Source organism: Felis catus, chromosome D2 (assembly GCF_018350175.1).
Source record: "Felis catus isolate Fca126 chromosome D2, F.catus_Fca126_mat1.0, whole genome shotgun sequence".
In the NCBI taxonomy this organism is placed as follows: domain Eukaryota; kingdom Metazoa; phylum Chordata; class Mammalia; order Carnivora; family Felidae; genus Felis; species Felis catus.
The window spans coordinates 39,493,891-39,518,564 of NC_058378.1; the positions used below are offsets into that span (position 1 = coordinate 39,493,891).

The 24,674-nt window shown below is 55.7% G+C and overlaps 1 protein-coding gene across 2 annotated transcripts in view; it reads left to right on the top strand.

The window, feature by feature from the left end:
• ANXA11 (annexin A11) overlaps positions 1-22,724 on the top strand; it is a 44,588-nt gene extending 21,864 nt beyond the window's left edge. Inside the window, exons 2-16 of one of the 2 annotated variants that reach the window (XM_023240608.2) lie at positions 2,299-2,332; positions 4,495-4,557; positions 6,489-6,601; positions 7,515-7,907; positions 9,223-9,310; positions 9,521-9,615; positions 10,326-10,439; positions 12,201-12,291; positions 12,660-12,739; positions 12,876-12,932; positions 15,228-15,321; positions 18,504-18,599; positions 19,563-19,621; positions 19,787-19,909; positions 21,894-22,724. In XM_023240608.2, the coding sequence (XP_023096376.1) occupies positions 4,503-4,557; positions 6,489-6,601; positions 7,515-7,907; positions 9,223-9,310; positions 9,521-9,615; positions 10,326-10,439; positions 12,201-12,291; positions 12,660-12,739; positions 12,876-12,932; positions 15,228-15,321; positions 18,504-18,599; positions 19,563-19,621; positions 19,787-19,909; positions 21,894-21,953 (1,518 nt within the window). In that variant the 5' untranslated portion in view covers positions 2,299-2,332; positions 4,495-4,502 and the 3' untranslated portion in view covers positions 21,954-22,724. The remainder of the gene's footprint in view (positions 1-2,298; positions 2,333-4,494; positions 4,558-6,488; positions 6,602-7,514; positions 7,908-9,222; positions 9,311-9,520; positions 9,616-10,325; positions 10,440-12,200; positions 12,292-12,659; positions 12,740-12,875; positions 12,933-15,227; positions 15,322-18,503; positions 18,600-19,562; positions 19,622-19,786; positions 19,910-21,893) is intronic. The other variant, XM_023240609.2, reaches the window with a different exon arrangement.
• Positions 22,725-24,674: the final 1,950 nt, after the last annotated feature.

Consider the following 24,674-nt stretch of genomic DNA (forward strand, 5'->3'; position numbering starts at 1 on the left):
GATATGGCAGCCCCCGGGGTGCCGGGAACACCTCCACCGAGTACAGCAGGCCCTGGTGGTGGCCTCTTTTTTTAAAAAAAAAAAAATATTTATTTTTGAGAGTGAGACAAAGGATCCGAAGCAGGCTCTGCAGTGACAGCAGACAGCCCAATGCGGGGCTCGAACTACGAACTGAGATCATGTCCTGAGCCGAAGCTGGACGCTTAACCGCTTAACCGACTGAGCCACAAGCCACCCAGGCACCCCCGGTGGTGGCTCAAAGTTACACAAAGACTGGACGATGAGCAGATCTCTTAATGTTCACAAAGGGGAAAGCATGTGGGCACTGTGAGTCAGAGAGTTGGATCCCAGCAACCTCCTGGCTGGGTAGGCACTGGGGGCAGGGATGGTGCACCCCAAGGGTGCCCTAAGTCATCCAGCTGCCGTCGCCCTTCTCCTGGGGATTATTAGGCAGGTAAACCAGAGGCCTCTAGGCATGGGCAGTGTGTTAGAATCCTCACTTGATGCAGGCCCTCTTTAAACCATCATGAAGTTGATGGGGACTTGTGTGTGGTGTTGTGGTAGAGTTGGGGGCCGGAGAGCCGGCCGAGTGGCTGCACCTGCTGTTGTGGGGCTGGCGTGTGGTCGGCAGTGACAGTTCAAGAGTGTGGTCCTTGGCCCTTTTCTCCCAGTTGCTTGGAAGAAAGCAGACGTCATGCTTACCAAATCAGCGGCTATAAAACAAAACTGAGCATGAAGATGTTTGATATCGGAATGTCCGCACATCAGCAGGCTGAGCAGCAGGCTGAATGATCGGGAGTTTAACAGGAATCTGCATCAGGTCTCCTTGTCCAGAACTTTCTCTCAGTGTACCCCCCAGAGAGGCAGGGAAGAGGGAGGCGGTGGTCCTGTCCTGCCCTGTACTCTTGGGGGACCACAACTGGGGCCTTGGCTTCTGAAGAGGGCTCCGCGACAGAGAAGGGAGTGAGTTGCAGACCGGAAGTGGTGGGGACATGAGGCTGCTTGCAGGAGAGGGCGTGGACTGGAGGTGGACTCACAAGGGGAGGGGAAGACCCAGGGATGAAAGCCTGCTCCCCGGTCATGGGTTTAGACCTGGCTTACTGACAGAGAACAAATTTAGACTCTTGCTGGGAAGGCTGCAAAGCCCTCCTGGGAATGAGTGCCATCACGCTGGGAGCAGCCTGAGGCTGCCCTGCGGTCCTGCCCTGGGCGGGGACACACTAGTGGATCTTCTGGGTCTGGGTCCCCTGGTACATTTATGTAATAATGCTAACCCCAGGCTCTGAGCCAGGCTGCCTGGGGCTGAATAGACCCTGTGTGAGTTATTTAAATCTTGGAAGGACAGCCATGGCCTCAAGTGAGCTCAGAAATCCGCACCTGAATCAGGCCTTTTTTAAAGCTGTTTTTTTAATAGGCAATACATGTATGTGGCAAAAAAAAGTGTAAATATAAACCGTAAGCTTCATTTCTATTCCCAGTTTTCCCTTCCAAAGGCAACCGGGGTTACCAAGTTTCTTGTTTATCATTCCAGGGATGGTGTGTGTGTGTGTGTGTGTGTGTGTGTGTGTGTGTGTGTATACATATACACCACTGAGTTTGTATGTTTACATTTTTTTTAAAGATGTTATAGCTTACAATAGCCAAATTATGGAAAGAGCCTAAATGTCCATCAACTGACAAATGGATAAGATGTGGTTTATATATATAATGGAATACTACTTGGCAATGAGAAAGAATGAAATCTGGCCTTTTGTAGCAACATGGATGGAACTGGGGAGTATTATGCTAAGTGAAATAAGTCAGGCAGAGAAAGACAGTTACCGTATGGTTTCACTCTTCTGTGGATCCTGAGAAACTTCACAGAAGACCATGGGGGAGGGGAAGGGGGGAAAAAAGTTACAGAGAGGGAAGGAGGCAAACCATAGGAGACTCTTAAATACTGAGAATAAACTGAGGGTTGATGGGGGTGGGAGGGAGGGGAAAGTGGGTGATGGGCATGGAGGAGGGCACCTGTTGGGATGAGCACTGGGTGTTGTATGGAAACCAGTTTGAAAATAAATTATATATATAAAAAAAAGATGTTAGCTTAGTGTATACACCATTTTCACCTTGATTAATAACGGTGACCATTACCTATCCCCACACGTAGGACTGGCTAATTCTAAAAATAGCTACAGCGTATTTACTGTATGGATCTGTTCTGATGAACTTAACCAGCCCATTGCAGATGGTCATTTAGGGGTTTGTTGTTGCAACGGAATGCTCCAGTGAGATCCACGTTTGTGTTATTTCACACAGGTGTCAGTGTGCCTGGGAAATCGATTTCTAGAAGGTGAGTTTCTGGGTCAGAACTCGGAGTGTTACATTCTGACATCTCTGTGTTTGTAATTGGCAGCTCTCCTAGGGTATTAGCATGGGTGAGCACCTTCAGTTGCTTTTCTAGAATGGCCTGTTCACATCATTTGAGTTCCTCTAGTGGTTGTTGGGTTTGTTTGTTTTTTTTTAATCACAAAACAATTTTCTTACATTTTTCATTTCTCTTGTCTTTTTGCTGTTTTCCTTATTTGTTTCTTATTGTGCAGGACTTATTTTTATGTCTTTGGGGCTTGGGGCCACCTCTCATATTGAAATCTCTAGCTGAAATTAATTTTGATGTGTGGAAACAGGGTAGTATCCAGCTTTTGGTTGTTCGTGGTTTTGTTTTGTTTGTTTGTTTGTTTGTTTTTCCCTTCCTGGCTATGGATGGGCCTTTTGGCCTCAGTCTTCCGGGAGGAGACGAGAAGGGCACGGAAGGGTCTTTGGTGCCCAGAGCTTCTGCTTAATGGTGGTCTCCAGAGAGAAGGGCGTCTGGAACACAACTGCAGCTCACACTGACCTCGTGCAGGGTGCTTCCTCTTCCTCCCATCGGAAGGTTCCTGGTTCATCCATCATTCAGATTTCCAGGCTCTCCTCATCAGCAGGGTCTGGGGATTCTGTCAGAAGGGTCAGGCCTAGGGCAGGACCTGGGAGGACTTTATGCTGACGGCTCAGCCAGCCACGGGGGGGATGAGACAGACCGAGGGCAGCACCACTGGGACCCTCAACCACCTACCTCACCACGGTGTGCAAGGGGAAGGGTCTTTGGCCCATTCTGCTCGTGGCCAGTTCTGGCTCTCTCCAAGGTCACCAGGCCATCATCTGGCCTCCTGCTGCCCTGCCTACAGTCGCCCCTGCTGACACATCCCACGTCCATCATTCCTGTGGGCCCTGCGGGGACCAGCGAGTGGCACCTAAAGGAAGCCCGTCAGCCTCCTTGACAGCAACATGCACAGATCTCCAAAGGAGCTATGAAGGGCAACTAGAATCTTGTGGGTGGACGATGGCATCTAGAGCAGTGGTTCTCGGAGTGGGCTCCCCGCGTCACCTGGGAATTAGTTAGAAATACAGATTCTGGTTCTGCTGACCCAAACTGCGGCGGGGCCCCGCGACGTGTTTAAAAAGCCCCTCGGGGGTTCACACGCTGCGGTTTGAGAACTAGGCTGGGGCCCAATGTACAGGGAGAAGGCGGTCACCGGGGGTCAGCAGGTATGACTGTTGAGGGGGCCTACGGGTTTCCTGCCACTCCCGCCTGTCATTGAGTGCCTCTGCAAACCGTGGCAGCCGCCAGTGAGCAAGAGGAAGGAGGCTGCATGACAGTCTGAGTGGTCTGGGTCACAGCAGGTCTGTGTCCCTCCTGGGCAGTTCAAGTGGCGTGGCGCAGGCAGAGGGATCTGTATATAGAGGGACTTGGTGAGAGCAGGTATCCTACGGGCCACCAACAGGCAAGCGTCCTGGGTCCCCGGCCTTTCCCCTCCCCTACTCCTGATCTGCAAGACACTTACCCTTTCTGGGCTCCCAACTGCCTCGCTCGCCCTCACTCCAGATCCTGGGTCAGGTGAGCTGTCCTGAGGTGTCTGGTTGCTAGAAATGATGATTCCGTGCCACATTCCTATCTATGCCTGAGGAACCAGAGGTTGGAGAATGAAAAATGTAGCTTGGGGCAGATGCACTTCGGAGGCCACCGTGGGTAGCTTGGGGTCTGTCGGTCGGGCTCAGGGGACAGGGCCTCTGGCTGGATGGTGATGAAGACACTGGAAAACGAAGACAAATAGACCCAGACCCCTGAGAACGAGGCAGTGCATGCTCGCCCCTGAGGTCAGAGAACAGCTCCCCACGTGCAGCATCCTGTGTCGGCCGAGGTGGGAGCGAAGCGTGGGAGAAAGGGGTTTGCCAGGAAATGCAGCCACTGGTGCGTGGTGAAGCCTGTCGTGGGTGTGGGCGCAGGCATGGGTCTACCCTTGCTTCCCTGTTCTAGCTGGGGGCCCACCCAGCAAGTAGAAGGTGAACTGGTCTGGCCCAGGTCACGCCCGAGGCGGCCCCTCCTCCTGCAGGAACTTGTGGGTGTCCCCGTTGTCGGGAAGGCTGGTGGCGGCTCCCAGCAGAGCCTGAGCATGGTTTCTTCCTCTTCCCCTTCAGATTGAACCATGAGCTACCCAGGTTATCCCCCGCCCGGAGGCGGCTACCCGCCGGCTGCACCAGGTAAGAGGGTCGGGGCCGGCGGGGAAGGGAATGAATGCCCTGTCTGCCCAAAGTCCAGGAGTGGAGAGGGAGAGAGGAATGGTGCTTTCCAGTCATTTCCTCACTACCCCAAGGGCTCAGCCAGGTGGGGAGGGGTTGGAGAAAATCCTGGACCCAGGAGCCACGAAAGGCCTGGATTGGAAGCACTTCTGGAAAGCCGGGACAAGGCCGAGACCCAGTTTCTTGCGTTATTAGCTGATAACAGCAGGCAAATGCCTTCTTTTCTCAGAGACTCCATTTTCTCAGTCTTCTCCTTTGCAAGTGGTTTCAAGTATCTCTCCTCACTGGGCTATCCCAGATACTAACGAGGTAGCCAGGTAAAGCCTGCGGCACCGTGTCCTCCAAAGCACTGTTAGGTGACCATTGCCCCTTGTCACTTCTCCTACCCCGGGCTCAAACACGTGGTTGTGCAGCGGCAGGGTCCCTCCTGCCAAGGGAGGAAGAGGAGGCAGTCACTAAGGGTCAGATGGGCCTCCTGCAGCTGCCAGATGCTGTGCACAGCCTGATAGCAATGGGGCTGCACCAGTGGTCAGGCCGTCAGAAGCCGGCCCCAGCTCCAACACCTCTCTTCACACTTAGAAGTTGGCTCCTCTGGCCCCAGCCCCTCCTAGGTTCCTGAAATGAGACTGGGCCCCATGGTAGGGGAGGAAACGAGGTCTTCTGAGATGAGGGGGAGAGGGGATCATTCCAGGCTGGTCATCCTGAGGTTGCCTGAGCTGCACTGCCCCTCGCCCCCACAAGACCACCAGGCACGTTCATTTCCTCAGAGCCGAGGTCCTTGAGTCTGAGCACCTATGGCTCCTGCAGGCCTCCTGAGCCCACCCTGCCATCCGACAGGTGGAGAACGGGCCTGGAGCAGGGAGGTGGCTTGGCCACTGTTGTGTGGCATATCGAGTTGAGCGGGGCCATTTCCCTCTTGAATGAGACACGGCCTGGGTCTGCCGGCACTGGCCTCATGGTCCTCTCCCCAGGAGGGATCCTGCCCTTGTGTCTTACCCCTGCCACACTGAGCAGCACTGAGAGGAGGTGATTCCCAGCAGGGTCTGTCCTCAGTGTCCCGGAGCCCTGGTCAGGAAGGCATATAACAGGCCAGCGGCCCGCACCGTGATGCTAGCTGCCACGCCCCTTGTCCCGGCGCCTGCTGCAGCATGGGAGCCCTGCATGGGCATTTAGGTCTTAGTCCTGCTCACAGCAGTGTGACACAAATGAATTATTATCCCTACTTGTCAGCTGAGGAAGCTGAACTAGAGGGGCTGAGTCCCTCGCCCCAGGGCACACACCCAGTCCCTCTGGGTTCAGAGCTGGGCCTTTTTACGGCTCTCCCCCAACAGCCCCCCTTGTAGGGATGGGTGTCTGTGTTTTCTGTGACCCAACCCTGTCTCCCTCCACCCTCCCATCCTGCTCTCCCTGCCCTTCACGGACTTATGATTGCAAACAACCCGGTCAGCAGGACACCCACCCCTCCCTGCCATGCTGTTGCTTCATTGTGGATTCTCGGTGCTCTCTGAGCTCACCGCTGTCATGGGCTCAGCACAGCATCCCCAAAGACCTGTTGTTGTTTTTTTTTTTATGTCTGTATTCCTGTTCCATGATGGTGAGCCCAGGAGGGCAGGTCTGCCCTTGGCCCTCCTACCTCCTTAATAATATCCCACAGAGGTCCTGGGAGTGTTTGCTGAACCCCACCTTCCTCGGAAGGAGGTGGGGGTCCCTCTCTTCTCTCCTTCTGGCAGTGGGATTGGGTTCAACTCTCTCGCCTGAGTGTTTTCCGTGGGGTCTGTTGTGCTGTCCCCAAGGCCCTGCTTTGGTCTCCCCCCACCCCTGAGAGCTTGATGCTTTGCCTTTCCCTGTCGGGGGTGCCAGCAGGGTGCTAAAGGGCTCAGTGTTGCTTTCAGGTGGCGGTGCCTGGGGAGGTGCTGGCTACCCCCCGCCCAACATGCCCCCCATCGGGCTGGATAACATGGCCAACTACGCAGGGCAGTTCAACCAGGACTACCTCTCGGGAATGGTGAGTCCAGCCCTCCTGCTGGGGCTGCCCCTGGGGGCCACACCTGCATGGCCAGAGGGACAAAGACTGCTGGCTTTGGTGGCTTCAGAGGTGTCTGTGCGTGTGCGTACGTATGGGCAGGCACCGAGTCCGGAACTGCATCTGAGAACGAAGGGTTTCCTTGAGGCCTCCCTCCGGTTCACCGTCCCTGTGCATCTTGATTTTACCATCCGTAAAATGAGGGGAAGGGGAATGTGTTGGGCCGCATGGTCTCTCAAGTCCCCTTCCGCTCTGAACTGGGTGGGGGTGGTGCCTTCATAGAATATGTATTGCGCACCTCTTTTTTTTCAGAGAGAGTGGGGGAGGGGCAGAGAGAGAATCCCAAGCGGGCTGCACACGCTGTCAGTGTGTGGGGCTTCAACCATGAGATCATGACCTGAGCCAGAATCAAGAGTCTGATGCTTAACCGGTTGAGCCTCCCAGGCGCCCCCGGACATGCTCCTTTTATTGTTACTTGGCTTGTAAAATAATACATTTTACAATCTAAAAACAACTGCTGGCACAGTGTAAACAGTGCAGTCGGCACGCAGTCTTACCTGTGCCGGGCTTGTTCTAGACGCTGGGGATACGTGAATACAACAAACAGAAACCTCAACCCTGAAGTACGAACCTACTGGGAAGACTGTCGCCATAAGTAAACTGTGTGTTTTTAGAGCAAATATGGGTGCCTTGGGCACGACGGCAGATGAGGGGTCAGGAGTGCAGATAGGGGGCCGGGGGACAGTAGTTTCAAGCTGGGCGGTCGGGTTGGGCCTCGCTAAGAAATCGCTGCTGCTCGGACTCTGAGCTCAGGGCAGGGAAGGACAGATGCATGGGTGTGGCCATGCTCATCAGGGACGGCCATTGATTTTAGGCTTGCTTTGTGGACTTTCAGGCATCCAACATGTCCGGGACATTTGGAGGAGCCAACGTGCCAAATCTGTACCCTGGGGCCCCCGGGGGTGGTTACCCTCCCATCCCCCCTGGGGGTTTCGGGCAGCCCCCGTCTGCCCAGCAGCCTGTTCCTCCATATGGAATGTATCCGCCCCCTGGAGGAAACGCGCCCTCCGGGATGCCTTCATATCCGCCCTACCCAGGGGCCCCTGTGCCAGGCCAGCCCATGCCGCCCCCTGGACAGCAGCCCCCAGGGCCCTACCCTGGACAGCCGCCAATGACCTACCCCGGGCAGCCGCCGATGCCGCCTCCTGGGCAGCAGCAGCAGCCAGTGCCAAGCTACCCAGGATACCTGGGGTCTGGGACCGTCACCCCTGCCGTGCCTCCAGCCCAGGTGAGTGCCCGCCCTGCACTGCCCTTTGCCCAGGCCTGGGCCCCAAAGGCCCGCGACATGTGGCATAGTGTCTTCCACCGGCAAGGCCAGGGAGGGTGCAGGGGCCAGATAAGGGCTCGGTCCTCCGCCCATAACATCTTGTTTTAACAGGGTGTTGCGTTCTCTCAAACCCCCCCACCCCTGGTTTGTGCTCTGAAAAGACCTGAGGGAGCCGGCCTGTTTCTCCCAGTTCGGTTAGATGTTCCATGTGCGAGTTGGATCTGAATGTCCTGGGGTTCTCGTCACTCCTTTGTCATTTACTGCCCGGGCTCTGTGTTTTGTACCAGCTGCCAGGCCGCTGGCCTCAAGGCTTTGTGCCCAACAGTGCTTAGCCTTTAGTCCCCTGAGGTGCCTCTCAGGCTGGGTTTAGAGGATTCTTAAAACCTCCCTTGGCGAGGGAAGGGTGTTGGCGGTTCCTTCGGGACTGCTCTGGGCTCATTTTGGAGAGCATTTCATGTTTGCAGGGCCTAGAATTCATTGTCATGGTTACGTGGCCAAACCAACCAAGCATAGTGCTGGACTACTATTTTTAGACTGAGGGTCTCTGTCTTCCCTGCCCCCACAATCCCCTACTCCCGCCCTACTCTCTGTCCTCCCTGTGACTTCCCCCTCGTCCCTTCTCGGAGCTTCTCTCCTTAATTCTGTTAAAACCGGCGTTGTACTGGCCACAGCAGGTAGTCCACCAAGAGACCATTTAGGCAGGAAAATTTGCTTGCCGGAAGTACAGCTGTTAACATGAGGAAGAAGTCCGGCAGGTGGGTCACAGAGCCTGGAAATCAGCACTAGCCCAGGAGGTTGCGGGGCTGGGTGTACCATCGCGAAGGCTGGGCACCTGCGTTTCTGGGGGGAAAACCTTTTTCTCATTTGCACAGAGGTGCTGTGCTGCACGGACCACCCAGACCTTGTCAGGAAGACCCGAATATATGCTCACGTGCGCTGTGGCAGTGAGTTATCAAGAAGAAGCCAGTGGCCCCTGCTCCCGGGGCCTCCCCCTTCATCGGGAACCCAGGCCCAGTCCTGCAGAACCTGGGCAGAGGGCAGATTTTCAGCATCGGGACTCAGCTAGAGCGGGGCTCCTGGCCGCAGGAGCCAGGCAGGAAGCTCAGTACCAGAACACGAGGACACGAAATGATCGCCGTAGGCCCACTCAATTATTGGTCGCAGGCTCCTTCGGGTACCCCAACTTGTGGTGGTCAGGGCACTTCCAGAGTCTGGGCTGGGGAAGTCTTGCGTTTCGGAGATACGGCATCTTACCTAAGTCCGTTTGTCCGAGCAGTTTGGAAACCGAGGCACCATCACAGATGCTCCCGGCTTTGACCCCTTGCGAGATGCTGAGGTTCTGCGGAAGGCTATGAAAGGCTTTGGTGAGAAACCCCCGGTGGCCGACATCCTCACGGCCCCTGGCTCGCCGGGCCCCCTGCGGGGTTGCCGGGAAGAGGGAACCCGGTCCCAGTGGTGGCGGGAGAGGAGGAGGACACGGGGGTGCGGTTGGGACGTCCAGGAGAATTGGAGGGCCCAGGCCAGGGTGGCCCCACGACCGCAGCCCTGCCCACACCTACCTCTTCTTCCCCTAGGGACTGACGAGCAGGCCATCATCGACTGCCTGGGGAGTCGCTCCAACAAGCAGCGGCAGCAGATCCTCCTGTCCTTCAAGACCGCTTACGGGAAGGTGAGGGGGACTGCGGGGCAGAGGGAGGCCTGCTCCCCGCCGGACTGAGGCGTGCCCTCCAGCACAGCCCTACTCACCCTTGCTTTTCCTTGGTGCCAAGCGAGTCTAGATCTCCTGGATGGGCAGTAAGGCCCATTAGGGTGCTTCCTGCTGCCCGCCCAGTGGTGGCCTCTCGGCTCATGGCATTTTCTAGAGCGGAAGGATACTCTGAGGGGGAAATCTCAAAGGCCAGAGGGTGAGGCTTGATGAGAGGCGCCTGGAGATCCGGGTTCTAGCCCTGGCTCTGCCATGACTCACAGAGACTGCGGACAAGTCATTGCCCTTCCGCTCCCACCTGGCCTGTTTTCCCTCCTGGAGACCCAGGCTGCTAGTCCCCGCCCTCATCACGACCGCCCCAGGAGGTGTAGCTGACAGACGAGCTTTGAAGGAAAAGGCTTTCAGCTCTGAACAAATGCAGTGGGACGTGCTTTGAACTTCTGGGCTTTCGAATCTTAGGTAAACACTGGCTGAATCGAACAGGCTGGTGTCCTAGCCCTGTGCTTTTGCAGCTTGACTGTGCCTGGGTCCCCTGGGAAGCTGGCTCACGTGGAGGCCCCGGCTCCGCAGGTCTGGGCTGGCTGAGATTTGGCTTCTCTGACGCAGATGCCGCCGGTCCCCAGACCTGTGGATTCTCAAGATCGGTCTGTTTGTTTGTTTGAATATTCGACCAGGATTTGATCAAAGATCTGAAATCTGAACTGTCAGGAAACTTCGAGAGGACAATCTTGGCTCTAATGAAGACCCCGGTCCTCTTTGACGTTTATGAGATCAAGGATGCCATCAAGGTATGTACGTGTGCACGTTCGCGTGTGTGTCCGCTTGCACGCATGGACGTGCAAAGGCCAGGCCTTTCCCTGGCCTGCGTGGTGTGGCTTAACCCGTTCGTTAGCCGCTGTTGTGAGTGTGGCTCCTGGACCCTCTCAGGTTGGAGCCCAAGTTCTCGTGACTTCTCCAGGAGGCAGCACAGGTATCATTCATCATCGGGGAGCATCCGGGTCTCTCCATCTGAAAAGCATGGTGGCAGCTGGGTTGTAGAGGAAGCTGGTGGCACCGTGATAGGAAGAGGGATGTGAGGCCCTGGGTGGTGCCATCCTTATTCATTTAGGACTCTGTTATTAGCAGAGGGCAGGGACCCAGGCAGGATTTCTCTGGTCTTTGCTGCTTCCTGAGTGTCCCCTTCTTTCTTCATCTGCTGGGGCAGAGGACCCCTGTTGACCCCACTCCATTTACCTATGAGGTTCAGCCACAGAAGAGACAAGCTGTCCCTCGGTCCAAATTTCACATAGAGTCAGATTCTGACTGACCTAGTTAGGGTTAATATCTGCCCCCAGTCCAGTGGATGGGGAGGAGGCGGCTCCCACAGAAGGAGGACACCCTTGTGAATTGAACAGGGGCTCCAGAAGGAATCCATCATTTTTCAGAGGGCCTGATAGGCAGAAAGCCTTTTCCGGCCCCCAAGAGGAGAGGCAGAGAATTCAGGACGGAGCCCGGAGGGAGAGAGGACCCTGCCGAAATCCTCAGACATGCCCGCTTCTAGAGACGTGTCGGGAGGCAGTTGGGGATGGCAGCCCAGACCTCAGCCCAGCCCCTGCCCCCCAGCCAGCCGCGTGAGGTGGAGGCAATTGTTGAGTATAGGAAACAACACAGATTTGGGGTCGTCTGTCCTTGACAAGCTATGTGTCTTTGAACGTCTGTGAAACGGGAATGCGGATGTTCTTTCTTGTGGCGTGTGGTGAGGGCCGGGCATGGTAGCTAACCGGAGCTCTCTGTAAGCTCCGAGTAATCTAACAGCAGTGGTAATCATGAAAATAGCTAACCCTGTGGTGTACTTCCTGTGACTGGCACGTTCTAAGTGCTTTACACGCGTAGCTCGTTTAATCCCCATGACTTCCCAGGAGTTAGGTGTTAGCGTTGTTCCCATTTGATGCGCGAGGAACCTGAGGCACAGAGAGGTTAAGGAAGGTGCCCATGGTCACACAGCTAATAAGCAGCAGACCAAGCTTCAAGCCAGCCTAGGAGCCAGGATGCTGACCGTGTGCTCGGCTCTTTCCCTGTCCCTGGCGTGGTTGGTCATCTCTCTCGCCCTCGTTGCTGCCTCTTCTAGATGTCTTTAGATTCTCCACAGTCGAGTCTGGGACTCACATTTGTCCACACGTCTGCTCTTGCTTTATACCCGTTTTCCAGTTGTTTTCTCGTCTCGTTCATTGGCCGAACTTGGAATAAAAACAGATCTGGGTCCGCATCTCAACCCCCCCCCCCCATTCACCGTGTGGCCTTGGAGAAGTCACTACATCTCTCCGATGCTCAGTTTCCGGGTGGTGCAGTGGGGTGGCCCTTCATGTGATCTGTGCTCCATCACCATGTCGCTGTCACTGCGTGGTACTTTTCTGGGCCTGGGGCCTCAGCAGCCAAGCAGGGGCGTGTGGCTGTGTTGGCGGCCGCTGCTTCTGGGATTCGTGCCGTGGGGCATAGGGCACCGGCTCCTTCCCTGGGTGCTGGTGAGGGAGCGGTGACAAGCCTGTGGTTTGTGTTGTCTGCCACCTCAGGGGGCTGGCACCGACGAAGCCTGTCTGATCGAGATCTTTGCTTCCCGCAACAACGAACACATCCGGGAATTAAGCAGAGCCTACAAAACAGGTTAGGTTGGCACCCGCCCTCCGCACACTCCTGTGCTCTCTGGGCCCCGGCCACACCCTTTCCCATGGCCTCTTAAACTTTCCTGGCCTTCTCATCACCTTATCTTCTGCCTCCCCCAACCCATGGGGCTTTGATCCAAGACCCGCCCCTGCCTGCTGTTCACGGGGCAGGTGACTGAGGTAAGGGAGGGATGAGGGGGAGAACTTCTTGGGTGTGGTCTGGGCCAGGCCAGGTGGGCCTGGAGGTCACAGCCCCCTGTGTCCCTGAAGGGCCGTGTAGACACCTCTCTCCTCGCACCCGCGCCCTTCTGCCAGTGCCGGCTGGCGACTGCGGCTGCAGGGGGGGCCTTCTCTGTGTCTCCCTTTCAGAATTCAAAAAGACCCTGGAGGAGGCCATCCGAAGCGACACGTCAGGGCACTTCCAGCGGCTCCTCATCTCTCTGTCTCAGGTACCTTTCCCGCGACAGAGCTCGGGGCTCAGAGCGGAGCGGGGTGGACCTGTGAGCAGCAAGGAGAGGGCTCCGGGACGGAGCAGGTACACAACCGCAGGGTGGAGACTTGACCACACGTCCTGCTTCCTTTCAGGGAAACCGGGATGAAAGCACCAGTGTGGACATGTCGCTCGTCCAGAGAGACGCCCAGGTGGGTGTGCTGGCCAGGGCCCCTCCTGGGCTTCCTGCGTTGGGGTGTGCCCCCCCACTTTATTTCTTTTTGTTTTTGAGTTTATTTATTTTGAGAGAGAGAGAACACCCAGGAGGGGCAGGCAGGGAGGGGGGCGGGGGAGATAGGGAATCCCAAGCAGGTCCGCACTCAGCACAGAGCCCGAAGCGGGGCTTGTACTCACGAACCGTGAGATCATGACTGAGCAGAAACCAAGAGCCAGGTGCTTAACCGACTGAGCCACACAGGCGCCCTCCCCTTCCCCCCACTTTTTTGCTGCTGGAGGGAGGAGCTCTGGGATGGGCAGATGGGCTCTGCTGCTTATCAGCCGTGTGACCTTGAGCTACTCCGGGCTTGGGCTCCAGCCGCCTCTCTATCTTTATCCCTCCCCCTCTACCCGCCCCCCCTTTCTGATCCCTTCTCAGAGCCAACCCGAGAGATAGCAAGTATTGCAAGACTTGGTAGGTTAGTTATGGGTGCAGGATGTCATGTGACCTGGTCCTCTTCCTGTGTTTGGTTGCATATATCATTATGTTTGCAAACGGGCAGACTTTACACTTGCCTCATAATGCTTTTGAAGGTCTGGGCCTAGGAGCCAGCTGTCACATTCGTTGTGCAGCCTGAGAGTTCTGCCCTTTTCCCCAGCCTGGTATGATTGCGGACAAAAGGCGAAGGTCTCTCGCTGCGCCTCTTTGTCCAGGCGTTGAGTGCCTCTCTAGGGGAGTTTGGGTTTCCCCCTAATGAGCTCAGACCACAGCAGTGCTGGCTGGAGAGACAGAGCTGGCTTCGCCTCTCCCCTTTCATCACTCCTGCCACCCCCAGCCCGGCACCCACCAGAAGCTGCCAGTGGTCACCTCACCTCTGCTGTCTGCCAGATTGAAGGCGACCTCGGTGGAGGGCCCGCTTTTTAGGGCTAGACGGCAGCTGCTCGTCTGCTCTGGCCCATTTCCTTCCACATAGGGAAACTGAACCTCAAAAAGGTTGAGCCTTGTGCCCAGAGAAACCTGGAGGCAGAGACCGGATAAGGGCCCAAACTCCTGGCTTGTTCCCTGTGCCCAGACAGCATCCCAGATGCCCTCCTGCAGGGCCTACCCTAACATTTCCTTGGCTTGCGACATCCGTTCCCATTTCTGGACATAGGGCCGGGCACCCCCAAGCTCCCAGCCTCTGGCTCTTATCCCAGTGGGAATTTTCCTATTCCTGTTTTCTTGTTTCCTAGATAGTCCATTCCCTAACTGAGGCAGAAGTTGCCTCCGTTTCTTGGTTCTGTGCCTGCTTTTCTGTCTTCTTAGTTGTAGACCTGCTCCTGCCTCACCTTGACCCATGGGATCTCCAGGCCCCTGGTGGCCGCCCTCCTCTCCTGGCTCTCGGTGCCTTTAGGTCCAAGAGCCACTACCTGGGGCCTAGAGGGCACCTTCGGGCCATCTGGTACTGGGGTTGCAAGTTGGCAAATATTTTGGGCTCAAACTTTCAAGGATTTAACAGGCAAGTGCAAATTCTGCCCGTTTGCAAACATCATGGTACCCGCAGTGAAACGCAGGGAAAGCACCTATCACATGAAATCCCACATCCACGGTTGGAGTCTATCAGTTGTCATAATATTTATTGTTTCGTGTGTTCCCCCTTATAGATAGGGAAACTGCTTATAAAGACTGGGAAATTTTACATAGAAATCTGGATTTCCGGCGGCTCTGAGCCTAGCTTCTCTATTAAAGTGCACAGCGGGTGCTGAGAAGCGATCGCCCCTCCCCGTGGTTGGCCTCAGTCCCCGCCACCCCCTGGCCTGATAACTCGCCCGTTTCTCTCATTTCAATTACCCAGCTGACCCCTTTGGGCTTTCAAGTTTGTGACCCTGGATCTAATCTGACCTTCACACTTTAAAGATGAGGAAGTGAGGCTCTGAGCGGGCCGGTGGCCTGCCTAGAGTCCCGCGGCAAGTTGGTAGCCCGGCCCTCATTCTGTTTTGCCCCTGTGCTGGTACTCCCTTGCTTGGGTTAAAGCCGTTCCTTGCCTGTCCTGGCCCCAGTCGGCCTCGGTTCTCCTGGTCCAGGGTGTCCCATCCCTGTGCCCCGCCCCTCCCACTACCCTGCCTCAGAATCCTCTGTGTTGCCAGCGAGAGGATGTGTGAATGGTGGCTAGTTCCACACGGTGAAGGGAGCACGGCCAGGGTGTGCTCCCATTTCTTTCCCCTCTGGGCCTGCAGGGCCGTCCTAGGTGGCCTGGGCCTGGTCTCTGGGGTGAGGCCTGCGTTGCCTGGCCATTTTCCCATCTGTCTAGGAGCTGTATGCAGCTGGGGAGAACCGCCTGGGGACAGATGAATCCAAGTTCAACGCAATTCTGTGCTCCCGGAGCCGGGCCCACCTGGTGGCAGGTAAGGCAGTCCCAGGCCTCCCTGGGGCCAGATAGATAAGAGCAGACAAGATGTGATGGGGAGACAGCTTGCAGGAACACTGGGCAATCCTACTCTGCGTGGAGCTTTACTCCACCTTAAAGGAGCCCCCTGGTGGTGATTTAAAAGATCTTATCGGTGGGTTTCCCGAGTTTCTGCGTGCATCGGGTTCTGGAGGAAAGCAAAGGAAGAGGTGAGAGGAATGGCAGCCTCCTGTGGGCTGGTGTCTTTCTACACCAGAACGTGGAAATTAGAATTCAGACAGCCCTCAAGAGCACCTGTTCCAAGTTATCCGGCGCCTGCATAAAAACATAAGCAGAACAATCGTACATTGTACAAAAGTAGCATTTATTTACTCCTTCACTCAGCACTTATAAGCCAAGCTCCTGCCGTGTGCCAGGCCAAGGAGGAGGCGTGGGGAAGCGGTAGGGAACAGCACCATGGAATCTCTGCTGTCCTGAGGCTCGCATTCTGGCAGTAAACAAAAACGAAATAAAGTCTGTGCCAGATGGCAAATCCTTTAGAAATGGACAATAAAGTTGGAAACGGGGATAGAAAATGGTACAGGGGTCAGGGATGGTGCTTGGGGTGGTCCTTGCTGAGGTAATGACATTTGAGTTAAAAGCATGACAGAGTGAGGGCGCCTGGGTGGCTCAGTCAGTTGAGCGAATGACTCTTGGTTTCGGCTCAGGTCATGATCTCACGGTTCAGTTGATGGGTTCAAGCCCCACATCAGGCTCCGCGCTGACATTGTGAAGCCTACTTGAAATTCTTTCTGTCTCTCTGCCTCTGTCTCTTTCTGTCTCTCTGCCTTTTAAAACTTGTTTAAAAAATGAAAACATGACAGAGTTGCAGGTGCAAAGGCCCTGAGCAGGGGGGCTCCCAGCAAAGGGGGTCATTGAGGCTGGGGCGGGTGGCATGAGTGAGAGCCAGAGGAGACGAGATCAGAGTGGTGGGCAGCCCTGGGGACAACTGCACGGACTTAGGTTTTCATCCTGAATAAAGCCAGAGGGCCTGGAGGGCTCAGAGTGGAGGAGGGAGGTGATTTAACTTAGATTTTGCGTGTTCACTGGCTGTTGTGTCGTCAAGGGTGGAGGGTTCAGGGGCAGAGCAGCCAGGAGGCTGGTGGCCCGGACCGGGTGGCAGGGGCAGGGAGGGGCAGATTCCGGCCCTGTTTGCTGACGCTTGGACGTGGGGTGTGAGAGAAGCAAAGCATGGTGGATGGCTGGAGGAGGAGCGGAGTGCCTGCCTCTCCCCCGAGATCGGGAAGCTGTGGGCAGAACAGGCTTTAGGAGGGAAAGAAGTCGGGAGCCTCTGTCCAGAGATTCCAGGTGGACCACTCACTGGGTTTAGGATTCTGGAGGTCAGGAGACGCCTACACTCCAGATGGGAGCTCTGAGTGGGTCATCGGTGCTTGAGGCTTTGGGACCTCAAGAGGTTCCTTCTGGAGGGGATCTGGAGAGAAACCAGCGGAGGACAGGGCCATGGCCATCACAGCTGGCTGTGAAGGAACACCCAGGGGAGGGGAGTCCTGGAGGCCAGCTGTGTCGGAAAGGCTAGTATGTGAGGCGGTGAGGACTGGGAATGACAGCCACACTCAGCGGCACGGCGGGAGCCCGAGTGAAAACGCAGGCACCCGTTCCGTACGTGCCCTAGGCTGTACTGCATTCAGCAGGTGCTGGTGTTCTCCCCTTGGTACAGATGGGGGAGAAGCCACGGGGCGGTGCGGGGCCGGTGGGAAGTTAGGCCACCCAGCCGGTCACGTGGCAGAGCTCAGGTCTGAACTTGGGCCCTGGCTCCAGAGCACTTCTTAATCCCTCCACTACGCTGTCACGGCGCATGAGGGAACAGATTTCCATCTTGGTCTTTATTTATTTCAATGCATATAGAATACATAAGTAGTACATCAAACCCGTGGTTTCAAAAATATTATTACTTAGGGGAAAAAGAGGAGCTGATCTGAAGAAAATAGGAAGTAATGAAGACCAATACAGGTACAGCAGAATTCACGACACAGAGGGGCAAATGCCCAAAGGTTAGGGAGCAGTGATAGAAAGGGAGACCCGGGCAGGGGAAGGGAGGATTAATCTCCGGGGGCAGAGCCAGAGTTAGGACTTAAGTCACTACTGTGCCATCTGCCTCTCTAGGAACCTAGGGTCCTGTTCCCGTGGGTTCTTGGCCTGTCCTAGCGCAGGCTGTGTGGGCCGGATAGGAGTTAGCACATATAGTCCGCCTGGAGACGGGAAAGGATTTGGGAAGAGAGCAAACATTCTGCTGGTGTGTGTGGAGGGGTCCTGGGTGGGGTAGTAAGGTGTGATTGGGAAAGCAGTCTGGTGAGGGGATCACATGAGCAGGCGGGAGTTGGGGGCACACGTCTCGTGGGGTGAAGACCCTGCCCAACTCGAGAGCTGGGTGGGCACGGTCAGTGGGGCCACGTGGGGTGCTGCAGGCAGAGGGGAGAAGGCGGGCTCTGGCGAAGCGGGTTGGCCTCCTTACCGTGTGTCCTGTGTCAGTTTGATCCAGATGCCACAACAAACTACCACAGACCAAGTGACTTAAACAACAGGTAGTTACTTTCCCACCATTCTGGAGGCTGGAAGTCCAAGATCAAGGTGTCAGTCTCGGAGGCCTCTCCTTGGCTTGCAGATGGCCAGCTTCTTGGAGTGTTCTAAAACGATCTTTTCTCTGTGTGGACGTCCCTGGTGTTTCCTTGTGTGTCCAAATCTCTTCTTATAAGGACACCAGTCAGATCGGATTAGGGCCCACACTAAGGGCCTCAATTTTTTTTTTTAATTCTGTTTTCATGTTATTTATTTTTGAGAGAGAGAGGAGTGCACTCTTGACAGAGTGCAAGCTGGGGAGGGGCAGAAAGAGAGGGAGACACAGAATCCGAAGCAGGCTCCAGGCTCCGAGTTGTCAGCACGGAGCCTGACGCGGGGCTTGAACCCTTGAACTGAGAGATCATGACCTGAGCCAAAGTCGGACGCTTAACCGACTGAGCCACCCAGGCGCCCCGGTAAGGGCCTCATTTAACTCAATCACCTCTCTAAAGTCTGCATTGCAAATACAGTTACGTTCTGAGGCGCACCGGCGGTTAGGACTCCACCATGTGGATTTCGGGGGACAGAATTCAGTCCGTAACTTGTTCCCTCTCTTTCCGCTAGTTTTCAACGAGTATCAGCGGATGACGGGTCGAGACATTGAGAAGAGCATCTGCCGGGAGATGTCCGGGGACCTGGAGCAGGGCATGCTGGCCGTGGGTCCGTGTCTTGGGGTCGCCAGCGCTGTCGGTTTCAGGGTGCTCACCGCTCTCTGCTTGAGGGGTAGCTAGCGAACCACGTGATCCAAGATGCTGATTCCTGGGCGTCCTTGGTGGGAAACGAGACCGCTCCCCGCTCACTGCCACACCGCCCCTCCCACTGCCCCCGAGGTGTCTTGTTTGTGTCTCGGGCGCAGCTCCGGGGAAGGGAGCCGCGGTGCGCGGGCACTCGCGGGAGGGCAGCCAGCTCCTCTCCCGGAGGAAGATGACTCACATCCTTCCAAGTTCCCTCTAAAAATACATCCCTGCAGGCAGTTGTCAGATGTCGGTGATGGAAACACGTGGAAAGATTTCTACTTGCAACAGCAAAACAGGCCCTTGCTAAGGAAAGCTGGCTTAGCTCCCGGAACAGTGCGGGGCCGTGCCCTTCAGGACAGGGCCGGGTGGGCTCGCTTCTGCCCACCGTCAAGGGCTTGGGCCCCGGCTGCATAGCCCTCGTGACCTCCCTGTACCCTGTGGGGACGCAGCAGTCTGCCCATCTTTGTCTCCTCGTTTCCTGGCGTGTCCTCTCTGATGTAAGGATCGTGGCCTGAGGTCTCTAAGGAGACAGTCATCCCACTCAGCCGTCCTTTCTCCGTGAGGGTCCCAGTCCCAAGGCCACCCCTCGCACTGGAGCAGGAACGCGGTTCCCCGTCACCAGCCATGCTTCTTCCCTACGTGGCTCCTTTCACCACATGGGTTGCCAGGAAGGAGGCTGAGGTTGGTTTCTAGGCCCTGTGTGATTCTATCCCAAAGAGCCGGAGCCAAGATCACAGATAATTGAGCCTGGAGGAGAAATGGGGAGAGGAAGGTGGATGCAGTGACGGGCATCACGTGCGGCCTCCTGGAAGGACACTCGCTCTCTCTGAGGCCCCTCGGACTGAGAGTTTTCTGCAGATTGAGTTTTGCTGTTTCTCTCTTCTAGTGAAATGTCTCAAGAATACCCCAGCCTTCTTTGCTGAAAGGCTCAACAAGGCCATGAGGGTATGTGCCTCCCACATGCAGGGGTCTGGGTGGGGGAGTTTCAGCCCCTCCCATGACTGGGGCCCGAGGAGAGCCACCCCTCAGCTAAGAGGACAGAGGGCCCACAGCGGGAGCGTGGGACAGGAAGGATGCCCACTGCTCACGCCCTTGGTGGACTCTTTCCAGGGAGCGGGGACGAAGGACCGGACCCTGATTCGCATCATGGTGTCTCGCAGTGAGATCGACCTCCTGGACATCAGAATGGAGTATAAGCGGCTGTACGGCAAGTCGCTGTACCACGACATTGCGGTAAGGGCCCTCTGGGGGATGGATGCTTGTGGACCTCCCTGGTCACCCGCATTGTTCCTGTACCTCCCTGCTCAGAACTCTGGCCTCCGCCGTGCACGGGCATCTTGCCTGTGGGCTGCGTACTTGGCCCTCTTCAGCTTCTGCTCCTTTGTCCGGTTGCCCCCAGACTGTTGTAAGCTCCCGAGGGCAGGCTGGGCCTTGACCTTGCATGGCGCCCCATCCCTATCTCCCCAGCCTCCAGCACACCTGCTGCTCAGTAAGTGGAAAGAGGGGGAGCGCAAACACCGGTGTGTGAGAAAACGCAGGGCCTCCCCACCTGGGTACTTGGTCACCCTGTGACCCTGACCCGTCAGTGAGGACGCCCATCCCGAGGCTCCCTGGAGCTCAGCCCACTGACAAGTACTTCCTTCACGCAGCCTCATGGCAGGGGCAGCATAAGAAGGCACTTGAGAACAGGGCCCCGGGGTCACAGTCATTCCACTCAGCCGTCCTTTATCCATGAGGGTCCCGGTCCCGAGGGTGCCCTTTGTCCTGGGGCAGGAACGCGGTTCCTTGTCAGACTAGAGTCCAGCCCGGCTCTTCCACTTGCTAACTGTGTGACCTCAAGCAGGTTCCTCACCCTCCTTGAACCCCAGTTCCATCATCCCCAAGATGGGGATAATTATAGTCCCCCCCCCAGGAGTTCGGGGAGCCTTGATTGAGACAGCCCCTATAAAGCACGTCATGACATGTGACATGTCTAAGAAACGCTAGCTACTCTTATCACCGTGTTCCAGGGCTGGTCTGACAAAATGCATTCCTGTTGGTGGCGGGGGGGGCGGTCTGACCATTAAATTCTGAACTCACATGAGCCTTGAAAGCAAAGTCACCACAACCAGGTTCTGACTTCAGACTCCCTCAAATTTGATGTTGGGCCTGTCGCGGAGAACAGCTAATCTCCATTTCCTGGCTATAAAAATGATGATGTTGATAGCAGAGGATTAGTAATTATTCACAGAGTGGGTCTTGTGTGCCCGTGGGCTACTGGAAGACGCCATAGGCCTCACCCCTGAGGAAAGAAACGGTAGAAGGAAATGATGAGAAGTTAGCTAAGTGAAGGGCACCTGGCTGGCTCAGTCAGTAGAGCGTGCGACTCTTGATCTTAGGGTCGTGAGTTCAAGCCCCATCTGGGGCACAGAACTTACTTAAAAAATAAATTAGTTTAAAATAAATAAAATTATTTAAAATAAATCAATAAAACTTTTTTAAAAAAAAAGTTAGCTGTGTTCTGCATATTTTCTTAATTTCTTTCTTTAATATTTATTTTTGAGAGAGAGAGAGAGAGAGAGTGCACACATGCGAGTGAGGGAGGGTAGATAGAGGGGGGGACAGAGGATCGAGAGCGGGTTTTGAGCTGACAGCAGAGAACCTGATGTGGGGCTCGAGCTCACGAACCGTGAGATCATAACCTGAGCTTATAACCGTGAGATCATAACCTGAGTTGTTGGGCGCTTAACGGACTAAGCCACCCAGGCTCCCCTGAGCTGGGATGCCCAAATAATAGCAGCGGACGCACCTGCCACAGGAGATGACTCTTCCAGGGCACAGTTAGTGCCGCATCAGGGGCAGTCTCAATTTAGCACGATGACCCTGCACTGGGGAGAGACCACCACGAGTTAGCTCAGAGTTAGGGGCTTGGGGGGAGCTTTTTATAATTTTTGTGTATTTATTTTTCAAATGACGACTTTGATCACTGGGGTGAGTGCAGCTCTGTTTTTTTCAGCGGGGGTTTGGGGAAGCCGAACCGCACCACACTGGGTTTGGGTCGCCAGTGGCGCAGAGGACGAGTGAGCCGCTCCCGCCGCGGGACCCACGTGATGGGGAGTTTCCCCCGTGGGGCCTGCCTCTCTGTAAAAGCGCTCAGGGCAGAAGAAAATCAGAAAATAGGAGGCCGAAACTGGGCCACAGCTCCCTCAGCTGATGTTTTCCTCGTTTCTGTGATCAGGGAGACACTTCAGGGGATTACCAGAAGATTCTGCTGAAGATCTGTGGCGGCAACGACTGAGCTGTGACCGGTGGCTCCCTTCTGTCCGCCTGCGGGCAACAGCGATGCCAGGGAAAGGTCAAAAGAATGTCCATCTGTTTCTAACAAATCCACAGAGTAGCCCCCCAGGTGCCCCAGTGCCGCCCGTCCGTCCGCAGAGCCTTGGCCCGTCCTCCGCCACCTCTCCTGCTCCGTATATCATGCTCGAGCTGAAGGACCTGGGTCCCTCCCTCCCTCGGGGTGCCTTCCCCTCCCCAGCCCTCACGGCCGCTTGCTGCTGAAGTACGTGTTTTATTTCTCGACTCGTGCAGCCATCCCCTTTTGCTTGTGGCTGAGACTCTTGGCTTCATATTAGTCCTGTAATTTTTCATTTTTATCTGGAGGCATCTTTTTTTATAATAGTCCCTGCCAGACAGATGCATACAGGTCTGTGCTGCGTGCACGTTTCGGGTCAGAGAGGCTGGCTGGGGAGCACCGTGTCCTCGGTAAGGAGTAAAAGGGAAGACCTTTGACAGTAATCTTTGCATCTGGTGAGAATGTGTCATCAGCTTTGTCATTGCCAAACCCACTCCTTAGAGTTTTCTTAGAAAAGGAAAAAAAAAGAAGAAGAAGAAGAAGAAAAAGGCCAGAAACTCATCTGTTCCTTCTGTGCGAAGCCACGAGGACACGGCCAGCCCCCTGCCAGTGACAGGGCTTCGTGTAAATTACGTGAATGTGCCTTAAACCTGGATGTCAATAGCCAAAAACTTTCTAAATTAAAGTCAGCCAGCTCTGGAACATTTTGGAAATGTTTTCCCTGGTGCCAGCTTGTTTTCTCCTGCCTCCCGATTCTGCCTGCAGCTCTGGGTTTCGGCCTTAATAGCCAGTGCAAGTGTATATGACTTTAAGTAGAAACATGCTCAGGAAATCCTGAGCGTGGGTAATTTATGGAGCCCCGGCTTGTAAGGAACGAGAAGGGAGGTTCCCGACATCCGTGCTCAGGACCCAGCTGCTGAAGTGATGTGTGGAGTTTGGTCAGATACGGGTGTGGTGTAGTGCACTGAGGACAAGGTAGAAGAGTGTGGTCCTTCATCCGGGTCCTGAGGAAGAAGCACGGGCAAGAGGGGGTGTGTGGGACTCCTGGGGCAGTCCTCACGGCCAGGCGCCGGAGAGGAGGGTGGGGACAACCCAGAGAGGCACAAGACTGGCGCCTCCCTTCAGGGACCCTTCGGTCTGAGAGGTGCTCGTGGCTGTGGTCCTGGTGGGCCTTTGGCCCCTTGGTCAGTAGTGTTAGAGGGTGAGTCTAGAAGGGTCACAGTTTCTAGACATCATTGTTCTCTCCAGAAGCCTGGAGCTTGCCTTGCCAGGGGTCTCCGCTCACTCCCTTTCTGACCTCTGTTGGAATTTAGAAAGGAGAGAATTCAGGGACTGAGGTGGGAGATCAAGCCAGCTGGGCCCTGGCAGGGTCCAGGGAGGCCTTGTCCCTGGAGTAGACGTCTGCCTGGGAATACCACTCGACCCCTCAGTCTCCCCTGGACATAGAAGAGAGGAGAGGACGGCCCAAGGGGCATGGGGCACCCGTGAGCTAGATCCCAGCCTGTTCCCCCTAGACCCACTCCCCAGCCAGAGAAGTCCCTGTGGGCCCTGGAATATCGATTTTAGGTCCTGCTCTTCACTCCTTTCCCCCTGTTTCCATGCCCGTGGCCTCTTGAACAAGGCCCAGCATGCCCGGTGCAGGTGCTGCCCCCCTAGGGCAGGCCCCTTGCCCTCGGGTGCCAGGGGGGCCCTGCCTGGTGGGATGGACTGATTGGCCCGACACGACTGTGAACTCAGGCTGACCCCGGCGGCCTCCTGAGCCCTGCCAGGGCCTGCATTCAGCCCCCTCCAAGGTGACGGTAAGTGTCCCGTGACATTACTTTGCCCTGTTGTCTGCACCAAAGGTTGTAGCCTGGTGCCCAGCAGGCAGTACCTGACTGTACACGCATTTACTTTGGTCCCCAAAGCGTCTTTTCAGACATTCGAATTTATTGCCAACATTGAGGTATTGAGAAGTTTTACGTTTTGTAAAAATACACAATGCTGGCTTCCCTGGAAAAACCCAGCTCTGGCAACCCTGCAGACCAGGAGCTGCTGGAGCCAGGTCGCAGCTGCCCCCTTGGAGCACAGCGCTCTCTGTTTTGCCACCAGCCCCACCACACCCCACAGCATGTTACCTGTTTGGCCCCTGTAGGTGTCGGAGTTTGAGACCCCTGGTCCACACACTTGGGGACCACCTGCCTTCATCCTGGTCTTGGTTTCTCTCTACCTTCCTGTCCCTCAGGCTGCCCTCTTGGTCACACCCGTGGAACCCAACCCATAATAAGGCTGGAGGACTGCATGACCTCCTCAGTGAGCTTGCTTCAGGGGCAAAGGCATTTACTGCCTTCCAAGGTCGACAGGAGGTTATTAACTGCGTTGATTATGCCCAAGACGAAGAAGATGGGGAGGGAGACATTCAACCTCCCTTTCTGGGAGAGGGCTACCCTGGGTCTTTTTCTGCCCCCTGGAAATGGTGGTCGAGGCCAGTTCATTGCCACGCATCTAATGTCACTTCCAGAAGAGCTACCAGAGGGTGAGATACCCGGTGAATTTCAGCCCTGAGTGAATTCTCTGCAGCTGTGGGGCATCGGAAGGAACACGGTTGGGGGCAGGAGCACGGTGAGGGCGAGGCAAGGGGGTCACTTGTTTTGGGTGCACAATTGAAGAAATCCTCCCTGCTGTATA